The sequence below is a fragment of the Zalophus californianus genome, chromosome 13, assembly GCF_009762305.2.
Source record: "Zalophus californianus isolate mZalCal1 chromosome 13, mZalCal1.pri.v2, whole genome shotgun sequence".
In the NCBI taxonomy this organism is placed as follows: Eukaryota; Metazoa; Chordata; class Mammalia; order Carnivora; family Otariidae; genus Zalophus; species Zalophus californianus.
The window spans coordinates 37,998,403-38,013,185 of record NC_045607.1 but is presented as its reverse complement, the minus strand read 5'-3'; the positions used below and the strand labels follow the sequence as shown (position 1 = coordinate 38,013,185).

The 14,783-nt window shown below is 43.9% G+C and overlaps 1 protein-coding gene across 4 annotated transcripts in view; it reads left to right on the top strand.

Moving 5' to 3' along the window:
• Positions 1–2,303: 2,303 nt before the first annotated feature.
• NFX1 (nuclear transcription factor, X-box binding 1) overlaps positions 2,304–14,783 on the top strand; it is a 72,872-nt gene continuing 60,392 nt past the window's right edge. For 2 of the 4 annotated variants that reach the window (XM_027614936.2, XM_027614935.2), the window contains exons 1-2: positions 2,304–2,869; positions 6,836–7,837. In XM_027614936.2, coding sequence (XP_027470737.1) covers positions 2,845–2,869; positions 6,836–7,837 — 1,027 coding nt within the window. In that variant the 5' untranslated portion in view covers positions 2,304–2,844. The remainder of the gene's footprint in view (positions 2,870–6,835; positions 7,838–14,783) is intronic. The other 2 variants (XM_027614934.2, XM_027614933.2) reach the window with 1 other exon arrangement.

Below are 14,783 nucleotides of genomic sequence, written 5' to 3'. Positions count from 1 at the left end.
TTCAGTAAAGGACAAAATAGACAATGGAAGAAAAGAAGACAACTGAAATGTATAAAGCTGACAAGGAATTGATATCTGTAATATACAAGAAACCATAAGCAAGAAAAATAGAGCAACCCCAATAGAAAAAAATAGGCAATGGGTGTGAATAAGCAGTTAAAAAAGAAGAAACTCAAAAGGTCATTAAGAAATGTTCAGACTTGTAGTGCCTAGCTGGCTCAGTTGATAGAGTGTGCAACTCTTGATCTTGGGGTTATGAGTTCAAGCTCTGTGTTGGGTGTAGAGATTACTTTAAAAGAAATAATAGGGGCGCCTGGGTGGCTCAGTCGTTGGGCATCTGCCTTCAGCTCCAGTCATGATCCCAGGGACCTGGGATCGAGCCCCGCATCGGGCTCCCTGCTCAGCAGGAGGCCTGCCTCTCCTTCCCCCATTCCGCCTGCTTGTGTTCCCTCTCTCGTTGTGTCTCTGTCTGTTGGGTAAATAAATGAAATCTTTAAAAAATAAATAAACAATAAAATCTTTTTTTTAAGATTTTATTTATTTATTTGAGAGAGAATGAGAGAGAGCACATGACAGGGGGAGGGTCAGAGGGAGAAGCAGACTCCCTGCTGAGCAGGGAGCCCGATGTGGGACTCAATCCAGGGACTCCAGGATCATGACCTGAGCCAAAGGCAGCCACCCAACGAACTGAGCCACCCAGGCGCCCCAATAATAAAATCTTTAAAAAAAGAAATGTTCAAACTCATTAGTAATCAGAGGAATGAAAATTAGTTAAAACAACATCACACCTGTTGGCATGAAAAAAGTTTAGAAGCTGGCCACTGGTTATATCTCAAATATACCTCATATCCTCTTCTCTCCATCTCATTTGCTGTCACTCTAGTCCAAGGCCACCATCATCTGCATTAGCCTAATACAAAAATGTAACTGCTCTGCCCACTTCTATTCTTGCTCCCCCACAATTCACTCTTCCTTTGGGCAAAGGAGAAATCTTTTACGTGTAGGTCAGATACCTACCACTTGTTTGCTTAGAACACTTCAATCTCTTCCTACTACTCTTGGAATAAAATCCATTATCATGGCCTGCAGGTGATTTGTGTGATCTCCTTACCTACCTCTTCAATTTCATATTATGCCATTCTCCTTTCTCACTATTGTACAGCAGATATTTCAACACCTTGAATACTTCAAGGTCTTTCCTTACTCATAGCCATTGCACATTACTATTCCTTCTCTCTGAATCTTCATATAGTTAGCTTTTTCTCATCTTTCCTTCTACTCAAGGAAGCCTGGCCATCTTCTCTGGAGCAAATCCTATTAAGTATCACTGTTACCCTGCTTATTTCTTTCATAATGCTAACATAATTTGAAATTAAAAATTATTAATTTGTAAATATAAGTTTTTAATCTCCTCTACTAGACAATGCAATTCATGAGGGTGGGGACCATGTTTGTCTTTTTCACCATTTACTTCCAGCACTTAAAGCAATGCCTAAGAGTATGCATTAAAACGCATGTGAATAAATGAATCTATTTCGTGTTTGGGGGGAAGTCTGGACCAGTGAATTAGGTTACAAATGCACATGCTTCAGGCTTAAATGTGTTCTATTTAGTAATGCAATAACAAAACAAACTCCATACATTCATTTAAAATTTTGTTACTTTATTTTTTTAAGATTTTATTATTTAAGAGAGAGAGAACACGAGCAGGAGGGAGGAGCAGAGGGAGACGGACGAGCAGACTCCCCGCTGAGCAGGGAGCCACACGCAGCACCCTGGGATCATGACCTGAACAAAGGAATTAACTTATTTACCCCCAACCGATGGATGAGGAAACAGACTCTGTCACATTGCGATTCCAGGCAGTCTGACAATGGAAACCACTGATGTTCGGCTCGTCCTCGCTCCGCTGACCCAGGACGCGCCAACCCGCCACGCATGGAGAGCCCGCCACCGTCACGGGCGCTTTGACTGAGCTACCCAGGCGTCCCTAAAATTGTTACTTTAAAAATTACTGGTGCTTCCAAACTTTCTCCCTTCCGTTCAGTATCCATCTGTAGTATCTTATTGTCATCTGCCCATTCAAGTCCTTTACCATTTCTTTTTTTTTTAAGATTTTATTTGAGAGAGAGAGAATGAGAGACAGAGCATGAGGAGGAGGAGGGTCAGAGGGAGAAGGAGACTCCCTGCCGAGCAGGGAGCCTGATGTAGGACTCGATTCCGGGACTCCAGGATCATGACCTGAGCCACCCAGGCGCCCCTTTACCAGTTCTATGGTTAATCGGGTTTTTTGTGTGTGTGTGGAGGGGGTTTTATTTTGGTTTGGTTTTGGCTTACCGTTTTTTGATTTGTAAGCGTTCTCGGTGTATTAGCCCTTTATCTTTTTTTTTTTTTAACGCGTATTTTCCCTCAGGTTCCCTTTTGACTACTTAGCGTTTTTTTCGTTGCCTTTTAACCCAAAAGCCAAACTAGGTAGAAGGTGACGTCTGAGTTAACTGCGGAAGGCCAGATGAAGTTGGTTGGGTGCCCGGGCAAAAGGGCATAGTGACAAGAGAACATCGTGAATCTCAAAACGAAAAACAATGACTACGCACATTCCAACCGGCGCACAAACGTGATCCTGGCCACCTACAGCCTGCCTCTAGTCTCCTCCTCCAGGCCGGCGCCTGGCGCTTGTGTCTGACGTCACGGACGCACCGCACAGTTCACTTAGGCCGCGCAACCTCCGTGGCGGTCCACCCGGCGCGCAGATGCGAGTATTCTTGCGGCGCCGGAAGTCAAAGGCACGTGACCGGGTGACAGCACTCTCTAGGTTGCCGGGCTCGTTTTAGGTGTTGGCACGGGATGGCGGAGGCGCCTCCTGTCTCAGGTACTCTCCCGGCCGGTGCGGGACTGGGCCCCTCTAGGGAGCGGAAATTGGGTCAGTGGCGAGTCCTAGGGCTCCGGCCATTCATATCGCGAGAGCGGCGCGTACTAGGGCTCGGGATAGTGGCTCGGAAGGGCCAAGCCACGCGTGTCGTGGGTACCGAGACCTGGACCGTCCTCCACTGAGTTGTGAAACCCCGCAGCTGGGTTTCCAGGGAGAGCGGGTTTGTCCTGGCGCCCAGTGAATCGATGTGGGCGTCTCGCCTGCTGCGGTACGTCACGCCTTCAGCCCGGCCCTACTAAGGCAGAGGCCGCACTGATCTCCAGCAGGCGGGCGTCGGCCGAGTCACCGCCCGTGACGGTGACGGGCTCTCGATGCGTGGCGGGTTGGCGCGTCCTGGGGCAGCGGAGCGAGCGCGAGCCGAACATCAGTGGTTTCCATTCTCAGACTGCCACGACCTCGCAATGTGACAGAGTCTGTTTCCTCATCCATCGGTTGGGGGCAATTAAGTTAATTCCTGTGAAAGCTCTCACCCTGTACCGTACCTGTTCCATAATTGTTAGCCCACTTCTGTTGGAGTTGGTTCTATGTGTAGAACAGCTTCATTTGGCTGTTAATGTGGCATCCATTTCCATTTCCTTCAGGGGGTACTTTAGGTCTTTGTTCTCCAAACTTTTTGGGCAGAGACCAAAAAGAAACATTTTACATCTGACTCAGTGCACACGTGTGTAAATATAAAAAAGAACCAAAAGTTTTAGGACGTAGTGCTTTTCCTTACTAATTGCAGTACACTCTTATTTTCTGTTTTCTTTGAAAAAATAACTTGTCACAACCCACTATGTTGATCTGATTTCAGGACCCACTCTTTCTGAAAAATAGGACAGCAGTTTGCAGCATGTGGTTTGTAAACAGTCATTGGTTTGAGTCTTAGTTCTGCCACTTACCAGTGTTGGGGCACCAAGAAGAGTGTATGTGTGTTTGTGTACTGGGTGGCAGCTAAAATGTACTTGTTACTGTGGGTCTTGGTCAAAAAAGTTGCATTTTCCAAACCCTAGTCCTGATTTAGGTTTTAAATCTTGTGGGATGGGAACCTTTTTAGGTTAGTGTGATGTTTTGTTATTCTCCCACCCATTTTTTTCCCCAGATCCTCTAAACTGGATGCATTGATCTTCCCATCCTCAGGCTCACTTCTGGCCCATTTCTACACCCTTCAATGTTTGAGGCAGGATTGGGTGAGGCCAGTTGTGAGTTATAGTTTTGGCCTCCTTTGTTCCCCAGGTTCCAACCTCCTCCCCATCTATTCCGGCAGAGTTGCCTAGTCCAGGGACCTCTCCAGACCCTCTCCTGTTCCTTAGTTTGTTTTTGCCTTGGTTCCCATTCCGTGCTCTTATTTCAGCATCATCTTTAGCCCACACCTCCATCTCCACTCAGGGTTTAGTTCTCTTGCCCACACCTGTCCTCAATAGCAGACAGGTTCAGGGATATCTTCCTGCCCATGGGCAGACTCTCCAATGCCAGCTTTATTTTTAGACTTCATAATCTCTTGGATTTCCCCTTATTCTTCTCCACTCACCTGTTGGACACTTACTATGCTTCTATGTTCTCTTCAATCTATCACTTGTATCCTATTTACTGAGTAACTTCTAGCTACTTAAAATACTAAAGAGAAAAGGGGGTGGTGTCTCAGATCTTTGTGTCTCAGATGCAGATTCCTGATTCGTGTACCCTTTTTCCTTTCCTCCTACCTCTCAAGGGTCTTTCTGAGGGCATTACCTACTACCTCATGTCTAATCGAACCATACTGTATATGAATAAGTGAGGCCCTGTCTAGACTCTCTAGTTGATCAACTCCTTACTGCTTGCTGAACGTGGAACACCTTCTTCCCATCCTTTACCAGGCTATTCTGGACAACTTTACTGACTTTTCTTCTGCCCCTCTCCAACTTTGTTTCTTCAAGAAGGAGAGGACTTTACAATACCCGCTCGGTCTAATGTATCCATTCCCACCTTTATGTTCTCTCTTATGTTTCTGGAACATCTCCTTTGACACCTTCTGAATCTGTCTAATCCTCTTGTTTTGTAAGGCTTTCCACCCCATCCCCAGAATTGCCTGTGAGAAAACTTTCAGGAAAGATCCGGGATTGAGTGAGAGGTTACCCTATGACCTTTATGATCTCATTCAGTTCTTGAGTATATGTTTCTATGGTACCCACTGCCCAGCCTCTGACACTGCAGTGTAAGAGTGTGGTTTTTAGGGCCATATAGCCTGGGGTGGAATCCTGAGTCTGCTTTGGAACACCTCTGTGGCCTTTGGCAAGTAACTTTCTCAGTGTCTCAGCTTTCTCATCAGGAATGTAAGGATTAAATGAGTTAACAGATGCAAAGTGTTTAGAATAGTGCCTGGCACACGCTAATTACCTAATAAATGTTAGCGTTTATTATTAAACCTGAAACCCACAGGCTCTGCACTGCACCCATCTGAGGTCAGGTCTGTGTGTTTTAGATAGTCTATAGTCCTAACAGCAAAAATAACACCATTTTTACCACTTTATGTATGTTACTAACTTGCTTTATTTTTCATAGCAACTCTTTGGTGTAGGGATTGTTACTTTCTCCATTCCTTATAAGAAAATTGGGGTTAAGTCATTTGCATAAAGACACAAGTGATGGGCAGGGACATAAACCCATGTCTTCCAAGCCCTATTGATTCATAGTACGGTTGACCCTTAAACATCATGTGGTTAAGGATGCCAGTCCCCCTCACAGTGGAAAATCCACATATAACTTACGATTCCCCAGAAACTTAACTACTAACAGTCTATTGTTGACCAGAAGCCTTACCAGTAACAAACAGTCGATTAATACATATTTTGCATGATATATGTATTATATACTGTACTCTTAAAAATAAAGTAAGCTAGAGTAAAGAAAATGTTATCAGGAAAATCATGAGGAAAAGAAAATATGCTTGCAGTACTGTACTGTAAAAAATTCACCTATCAGTGGACTTGTGTAGTTTAAAACTTGTGTTGTTTAAAGGTCAACTGTATAATCCATATACTACACATAATTCTGACTTTCCTACTAACTAGTTTTGTATCCTTAGGCAAATCATTTAGTCTTTGGGCTTCAGGAACAAAGAAGCACATTGGGGGGAAAAATGAGTGGGTTGAAGAGGCATATACTTAATTTTTGAGACTCAGATTCTGGACTATATTATAAAGGTTATATATGGAAAATGTATATTCCTGGGTCGGGGGAAGAGATGGGAACTAATGTACTCATTATGTTAAGTACTATCCATATGAAATCTTAATTAAATGTCACAGTAGCCCTTTGAAATAGTATCATCTTTTGTCATGGATGAGAGAACGAAGGCTAAAAGCAATCAAATGATATCCCTAGGCTCATATCATAAATTGGAGGGCCAGACTTCAAACTGATTTTGGCTGACTCCAAAACCCGTTTACTTGATGTTACACAGTGCTACCTTAAGAGCTTTGAAAGACCACATGGAACCTGCTGATTGATTCTCACCCCAGAATTGTTTGTTGACCTGAAATTTTTTGATAAAATAAGTGCATGTGTAAATAATGCCTGATTAGCATGCCTGGCTGGCTCAATAGGCACAGCACGTGACTCTCAATCTTGGGGTTGTGATTTCAAGCCCTATATAGAGCGTGGAGCTTATATTTAAAAAAATAATAATAATAATAACAATCACCCAGGTGAGCAGTTTTACTTAGTAGTTCTTAGCAGTGGCTATTGGTGAGGTTACTGGACATGGAATGGTCAGTGTTCCACAAGCACCTTGAACCCATCACATTCACAGGAAACATAGGCCTCACTAAGAGCCTGTTTTATACAGGTCCTTAGGAAAATAATGTTTAGATAATGGTTTAGAGTCTTCTGGGCTTCATGAGTGATGATTAATTTCTTCACTGGCATGTCTATTTTCTTATGTCCTAGGTACTTTTAAATTCAATACGGATGCTGCTGAGTTTATTCCTCAGGAGAGAAAAAATTCTGGTCTAAATTGTGGGAGTCAAAGGAGACTAGATTCTAATAGGATTGATAGAAGAAATTATAGTTCACCACCTCCCTGTCACCTTTCTCGGCAAGTCCCTTATGATGACATCTCTGCTGTTCATCAGCAGAGTTATCCTTTGGGAAGCAAACCTAAAAGTCAACAGATTTCTTTTCAGTCCTCTGCTTCTAACAAATCACTCAAGAGCCATGGCCTTCAGAATCAACCTTGGCAGAAATTGAGGAGTGAAAAGCAGCATATCAAAGTCAAGAAAGTACAGAATCTCACTGACCAGACCTCAGATGCAGCTGGCTTAGAAAGTATGGCTAGGTCAGAGAGTGGGACAAACCCCAGAGAACATAGCCCTTCTGAGAATGAGAAGGAAATTATTGGTGCAGATCCCAGGGGAGCAAAACCCAAAAAAGCAGCCCAGTTTGTTTACAGCTATGGTAGAGGACCAAAAGTCAAAGGAAAACTCAAATGTGAGTGGGGTAACAGAATGACTCCAAAATCCGAGGATGCTGGACCTGAAAATACCAAACCTGTGGGGGTTATCCACCCTGACTCTTCGGATACATCCTTTAAGAAAGGAGTATTAGATGGGTATGCGGCCAGACGCAATGAGCAAAGAAGATACCCACAGAAAAGGCCTCCCTGGGAAGTGGAAGGGGCCAGGCCACGACCAGGCAGGAATCCACCAAAACAAGAGGGCCAACGACCTACAAATGCCGGACCCAGAAACAACATGGTCCCCATTCCAAAGGATAATCCTAATGAAAGACCAGCAAAATCTGCCTGTGACAGTGGGAACTTGTCAGTCGTCAACAAGTCTTCCAGAAGGGTTGACCCAGAGAAATGTGCTGTAAGGAGGCAGGATCCTCTAGTAACATCTTTCCCCCGAGGCAAACAGAACCATGTGCTAAAGAATGTGGAAACACACACAGGTAAATCTACCTAGAGGGTGGAAATGTTTTGTTTTGTTTTTTAATAGATAATACACAGAGTTCAGGAACCAGAAAGTATAAAAAGGTACACAGTGAAACATCTCGCTCTGTCCTTGTTCATCATCTGCCTGGGTCCTGCCACCACTTGCTTCCCTCTCCAGTAGATAGCCATTTACTTAGTTTTTATATATCATAAGCAAATACAAATAGGGAACTTTTTTTCTTAACAAACAAGAAATTTAGTAAGGGTTTTTTAAAATGCAAATATGGGTCTTACAGATGTTTGGTTACAAGACTTTTTTTTTTTAATCTTGAAAGCACAAGTAGGGGATGGTAACATCTCCACTACCTCTCTTCGTTCCAGCCTGCATCATCTCTTGTCTGCTTATCTGCAAGAGGTACTGACCACTCTTGCCGTCTTCAGTTTCTCTCTCTCAGTCCAGCTGTCACACTAGCATCAGAGAGTGATCTTTCTAAAACACACATTGAACTGTGTAGCTCCCCTGTTTATTCTTTCTTTTTTTTGACAGAGAGACAGTGAGAGAGGGAACACAAGCAGGGGGAGTGGGAGAGAGAGAAGCAGGCTTCCTGAGGAGCAGGGAGCCCGATGCGGGGCTCAATCCCAGGACCCTGGGATCATGACCTGAGCCGAAGGTAGACACTTAACGACTGAGCCACCCAGGCGCCCCTCCCCTGTTTATTTCTCACCACATACAGATTCTGGGTTCTTCCTTACCCGGCCACTCCACCTTATGCTGCCTCAGTCCCTCACCACGTTTTATTCCCTGTACTCTGTGCCGTTTCATCTTTCCCTGCTGTTGCGTATGTGGCTCTCTTTGTCTAGAATGTCTACCACTGGGGCGCCTGGGTGGCTCAGTTGGTTAAGCGACTGCCTTCAGCTCAGGTCATGATCCTGGAGTCCCAGGATCGAGTCCTGAATCGGGCTCCCTGCTCAGCAGGGAGTCTGCTTCTCCCTCTGACCCTCCTCCCTCTCATGCTCTCTGTCTCTCATTCTCTCTCTCAAATAAATAAATAAAATCTTTAAAAAAAAAAGTTTAGAATGTCTACCACTGCATTCACTAATGAATTCTTACTCATTTTTCAATAGCTAGTTTAGCGACATGTCCAGGACACCTGTTCTCACCGTTACAGATGGCATTAATCTTTTCTTGCCTTGTGATACGTCTTCCCTTACATACACATGCTTCAGTTAGAGCAGTTACCACTGGAAGCCATCATCATTTATGTGTCAGTGCCCTCCACTAGTCTGTAAGCTCCTCGGAAGCAGAAACTATCTTTTTTCATTTTTTTGTAAAGGTTTAATTTATTCATTTGGGAGAGGAGAGAGAGAGCGTGCATGTGCGCACAAGTGGTGGGGAGGGGCAGAGAGATGTAGAGAGAGAATCTCAAGCAGACTCCCTGCTGAGCACAGAGTCCAATGTGGGGCTCAATCTCATGACCCCAAGATCATGACATGAATCAAAATCAAGAGTCCCACACTTAACCAGCCGAGCACTTAAGCACCCCTCTTTCTTCATTTTCATATCCCTATTGCTTATTATAGCTCTTAGAACATAAAAGGTACTTAGCTCTGTTGGAAAGTTCTTCCGTCCATTGAACTGAAAAGTTCTTTCCAATAAATACTTTCTATACCCTGGTTCAGGTTCTGCCCTCTAAAGCAACACAGCAACCAGTCTCTCTCCCCTGCAATACCCTACCACATGGTCCTCTACACAACATGGTACTTTTCTTTTTCAAGGTCTGTAGGAAAATATGTGCTACAGATTGTTCAGATCTCTCTGACTTCTTTGATCCCTAAACTCTTTTTAAAGGGTTAGCCTGATTAGATCAGCCCCACCCATACTCAAGGGAAGGAGATTATACAGGGCATGCACACCTGTATGCATGTGGGAATTTTAGAGGCCATCTTAGAATTATACCTAACAGATCTCTCTTGGCCTCACATACCCACATATTTTTGAGAACATTTTATTCATATTTATTGAATAAGTACTACGTATAAGCACTGTTCTCAGTACTGGGAGTACAGTATTGGTGAGATTCACATTCTGGTAGGGAAGGCAGGCAGAAAGCCCTTAAACCAATATTTAATATGTTAGGTGGTTAGTAAGGACTAAAGAGAAATATAAAGCAGGTTAAAAGGACAGAGGAACAGGGGCACTTGTTTAGCTAGGTTGGTCTGTTTGATCAGACACTTGAATAGAGACCAGAGGAAATGCAGAAGTGCACCATGTGGCTCTCTTGAAGAGTATTCCAAGCAGAAGGAGAAGCAAGTTTAGATTCGGGTGGGAGGGGGACATTGTGAGCAACGGAAGAGGCAGGCAGTAAAGGATCTCAGAGAAATCACAGGGGCTGGATCATGTGAGTCCCTTGGATTTGGTTCTGATTAAGATGATGAGAAGCAGCTGGAGGGTTTGGGGAAAAGGGATGACATAATCTTACTAGCATTCTAAAACGATCACTCAGCCTGCTGTGTGGAGAATTGGCTCTAAGTAAGCAAGGAGACAAGTTAGGAGGCTGTTGCAGTAATTCACATAGTTGATGATGGAGACTTGGCCTAGGATAGTAGTGTTGGAAGAGGTAAGAGTGTTAGACTTTGGGTGTATTTGGAAGATAAAACTGTCAGGATTTGGAGATAGACTAGATGTTGGCTGCAAGAGAATGAGAGGGTTCGAGGACCAAGCCAAGGCTTTTGTGTCTGACTAATGTAAAATTAGAATTGCTGGGGTGCCTGACTGGGTCAGTCAGTGGAGCATGCAACTCTTGATCTCTGGGGTGTAGGTTCGAGCCCCACATTAGCAATAGAGACTATTTAAAAAATAAAATCTTTAAAAAAAAAAAAAGTAGAATTGCCAGGTACTGAAATGGTAAAACCTGGGAGAGGAAAAGGTGTTGTTTGTTTTGAAAACTTTCTAGTTTGAGATAATTTTGGATTTATAGAAAAGTTACAAAGATAGTACAGGGAATTCCCATGTATTCTTCACCCAGCTTTGTCTGATGTTAATATCTTACATAACTAACTCTGGTCCTTGGTCAAAACCAAGAAATTAACACTGGTATAAACTAAACTGTAGACTTTATTTGGATTTCGCCATTTTTTCCACTGCCATCCTTTTTTTGTTCCAGGATCCAGTCCAGGATACCACATTGCAATTAGTCATCATGTCTCCTTAGTCTCCTCCCAGTCTTTCTTAGTCTTCTTGTTGGAAAAGTTTTCTTAGACTTCCTTGTTGGAAAAGGTGTTTTTGGATATGTTTTGTTTTGTCTACTCCTTTGTTTGTCTCCTAAACCAAATTTAGAGAATTTGGTTAGGTAGGGAGTTAAAAATTCAGGCAGAGATCTGGACTGGAGATTTAAATTTGGGAACTTTCAACAAGGAGTCCTCTAACAGACTAGAGGTCACCTAAGGTGTGAGTGTAGTCAGAGAAGAAAAGTTTGAGGGTAGAGCCTTCCTATACCTCAGCGTTTCAAGGCGGAAAGGTCGGGACCCAGCAAAAGAAATGGAGAATGAGTAGGAATTGAACTAGGAAGCAAACCGTGTTTTTGCTTAAAGAATTTAGGTGTGTATGTATGAATGACTAGGCATAAGCAGGGGAAAGGACAGAAGGAGGGGGAGAAGTAGGCTGCCCTCTGAAAAGGGATCCCAATGCAGGGCTTGACCCCAGGATCCTGGGTTCATGACCAGAGCTGAAGGCAGACACTTAACCGACTGAGCCACCCAGGCACCCTGGAAGTGAACCATGTTTTTTTTTTTAAGATTTTATTTATTTATTTGATAGAGACATAGCGAGAGAAGGAACACAAGCAGGGGGAGTGGGAGAGGGAGAAGCAGGCTTCCCGCCAAGCAGGGTGCCCAATGCTGGGCTCAATCCCAGGACCCTGGGACCATGACCTGAGCCGAAGGCAGCCACTTAATGACTGAGCCACCCAGGTGCCCCGAAGTGAGTGAACCATGTTTTAAACACCAAATTAAAAAAAGAACTCAAGGAGAAGGGAGTGATCAGTTGTGCCACATGCTACTGAAGGGTCCAGTAAGAGGACAACTGCATATCGATTGTTGGATTTGGTGGTGTGAAGGTTATTGGTCTTGATAAGAGCAGTTTTGGTGGAGTGGTGGAGATGAAAGCTTGATTAGAATGGAAAGAGGATCACCCCAAATATAAGTCTCCATGGCTGCTGGAGAGTAGTCTTTGCTTACTCTTGTTCTGTACTGAAACTAGCACTGCTCCTGTTCTCCCAAGCTGTCTGCATCCCTCATTCTCTGGTAACAGGATCCCCTATATCCTTAGTCTGCTCCTGCTCTTTTTTTTTTTTTGAAGATTTTTTAAAAATTTTTTTAAAGATTTTATTTATTTGAGAGAGAGAGAATGAGAGATAGAGAGCACGAGAAGGAAGAGGGTCAGAGGGAGAAGCAGACTCCCTGCTGAGCAGAGAGCCCGATGTGGGACTCGATCCCGGGACTCCAGGATCATGACCTGAGCTGAAGGCAGTCGCTTAACCAACTGAGCCACCCAGGCACCCCTTTTTTTTTGAAGATTTTATTTATTTGACAGAGGGAACACAAGCAGGGGGAGTGAGAGAGGAAGAAGCAGGCTTCCCGCAGAGCAGGGAGCCTGATGCGGGGCTCAATGCCAGGACCCTGGGATCATGACCTGAGCTGAAGGCAAATGCTTAATGGCTGAGCCACCCAGGCGCCCCTCTGCTCCTGCTCTTAATTAATCTGAATTAATCTGTGGCCTTCTCTAAGTTCACCCCTTTCCTTACAGCCTGTTCAGAGCATGCTCTTTTCCTTTATCCTGCTTGCCTTAGTTTCTGGAGGACGGGAAGAGCATGCTCCTCTCCCAGTGTCCTTTCTGAACCATTACACTTCTATCTTGTATCAGAATCCCTGCTCCTTTGAACCTAATGCTATATCACTTTTTGGCTACATCACCTTCCATGTCTCTTTATCTTTGCCATGTATTAGCCTCCAAATCTCCCAGCCCTAGCATCATTTATTAAAGCCTCTCGCCTATATCTTTCTTCTTCTACAGTGGTTCTCAAAGTGTAGTTCCAGACCAGCAGCCATCAGCAACACTGGGGAACTTATTAGAAAAGCATATTCTTGGGCCTCACCTCAGACTTAACAAACAGAAATTCTGGGAGTAGGGCCCAGCAATCTTATTTTTTAACAAGCCTCCAAGTTATTGATTTGAGAACTGCTGATTTACCATAAATCCTGCTATTATTCTGCGAGACTTTAGTGATCATATGGATTATACCATCCTCACATTCTTTGATCTTCTCAACCACAGTGACTTTCACCTTCATTATCCCTCCACACCCCCTACTATTTTCTGACCATTACCTCCTGTCCTTCTGGCACTCTCTGTCTGTCCCACCCACTAACTGTATCGTCAGCTGTCTATCCTTTATTCCCTTTTCAGGCTGGGCCTTAATGTAATTTTTAAAGTATTATCCTTCTGCCAAGCCATTTGGCAGAATCCCCACCCGGGGTTGATGCTGCAGTCTACCTTTTCTGCTCCATCTGACTAACAGAATGCTGTTCCAGGAAATCATTTGATAGTACAGATTTGGTGCTGCTGCAGATTCACTCACCCTCTGAGGGAAGTCTTCCTGATCACCCTGTTTAGAACTCTAGTATTTCCCCCGTCACCAGCATTCCCTATCCTTTACTGGTTTGTTTTTCTCCATAGCACTTATCACTATTTGATATCACTATTTTTTTATATAATTTCAATAATTTTTCATTATTTGTTTATTTACCTTTCCCTACTAGATAATAACTTCCTACGGGCAGTAGATTTTTGTCTGGTTTGTTGACTGTATATTCTTAGTGTTTAAACAATGCCTGGCACACAGTAGGTTCTCAGTAAATATTTTTGATTAGTGATTCTCCAACTTCAGTTGACTTTCAGTACTGCCCATTTCCCCTTATATGACCTTGGTCAGCTGTCCTTCTCATTTTCATCTAAGACTACTCCAAATCTTTTCCAGTCTTATTCAGACCTTCCTGCCATACGTCTCCCTCAAACTCAGTGGACCTCCTTGCCTCCTCCTTCACAGAGAAAGGGGAGATCATCAGGCCTAATTTGCTCAGCTTTTTGCTCCCTTTAATGCGAACTCAGAGACATCTGTGCCTAACCTCCTTTTTGTTCATTCATTCTGAAATCTCCTTTGTTTTCTTCCGTCAGCCTTTTCACATCTACCATTCCAAGTTCTCAGCCTGAAGCTCTCTTCCCAAGTCTGTCACACACTCGAAAGGAAAAACTGCCCTTGTCGTGTGTCCCCCTCCCTGCCCCCCCCCCAGTGTTTCCTTTCCTTCCATTCCAGTTTAATCAAGAGTCACCACTCTTGTTTCCTTTTCCCTGTTTTGATTCACTTCTCGGTCCTCTGCCATCATCACCACTTGCCTCCCAGCTACTGATAGGTCATTAGTGCCTTCCTGTTGCCACCTGCGGACTGATGTATTTCAGTCTCTGTCCTGGGCTTCCCTTTGAGTCTGATGTAAAGGAGTCTTTGTTGAAATGTTACTTCCTTGATACCATACATTTCTGGTCCTCCTTGTTCTCCTTGGCTGTTCCAGCTTGTGTCCTTCAAGTTGCTCTTCCTCCACCTCTTTCTTAAATGTTGGTGTTTCCCAGGGCTTTATCTTAGCCCTCTGTTCTTCTTACTTGATAAGGTCTCATTGGAAGATTACAACTGGTTCCGTATCTTTCAGCCACTGGCTCTGCTGTGCTGACTTCTGAACTTTTACCTCCAGTCCCTAAGCTCTGCCACAAGCTTCAGACTCACATAAATAAATGTGGTGTCTGACATATGCTTCAGACTCAGCAAAACCATCTTTTTTTTTTTTTAAGATTTTATTTGTTTATTTGCCAGAGAGCACAAGCAGGGGGAGCAGCAGGCAGAGGGAGAAGCAGGC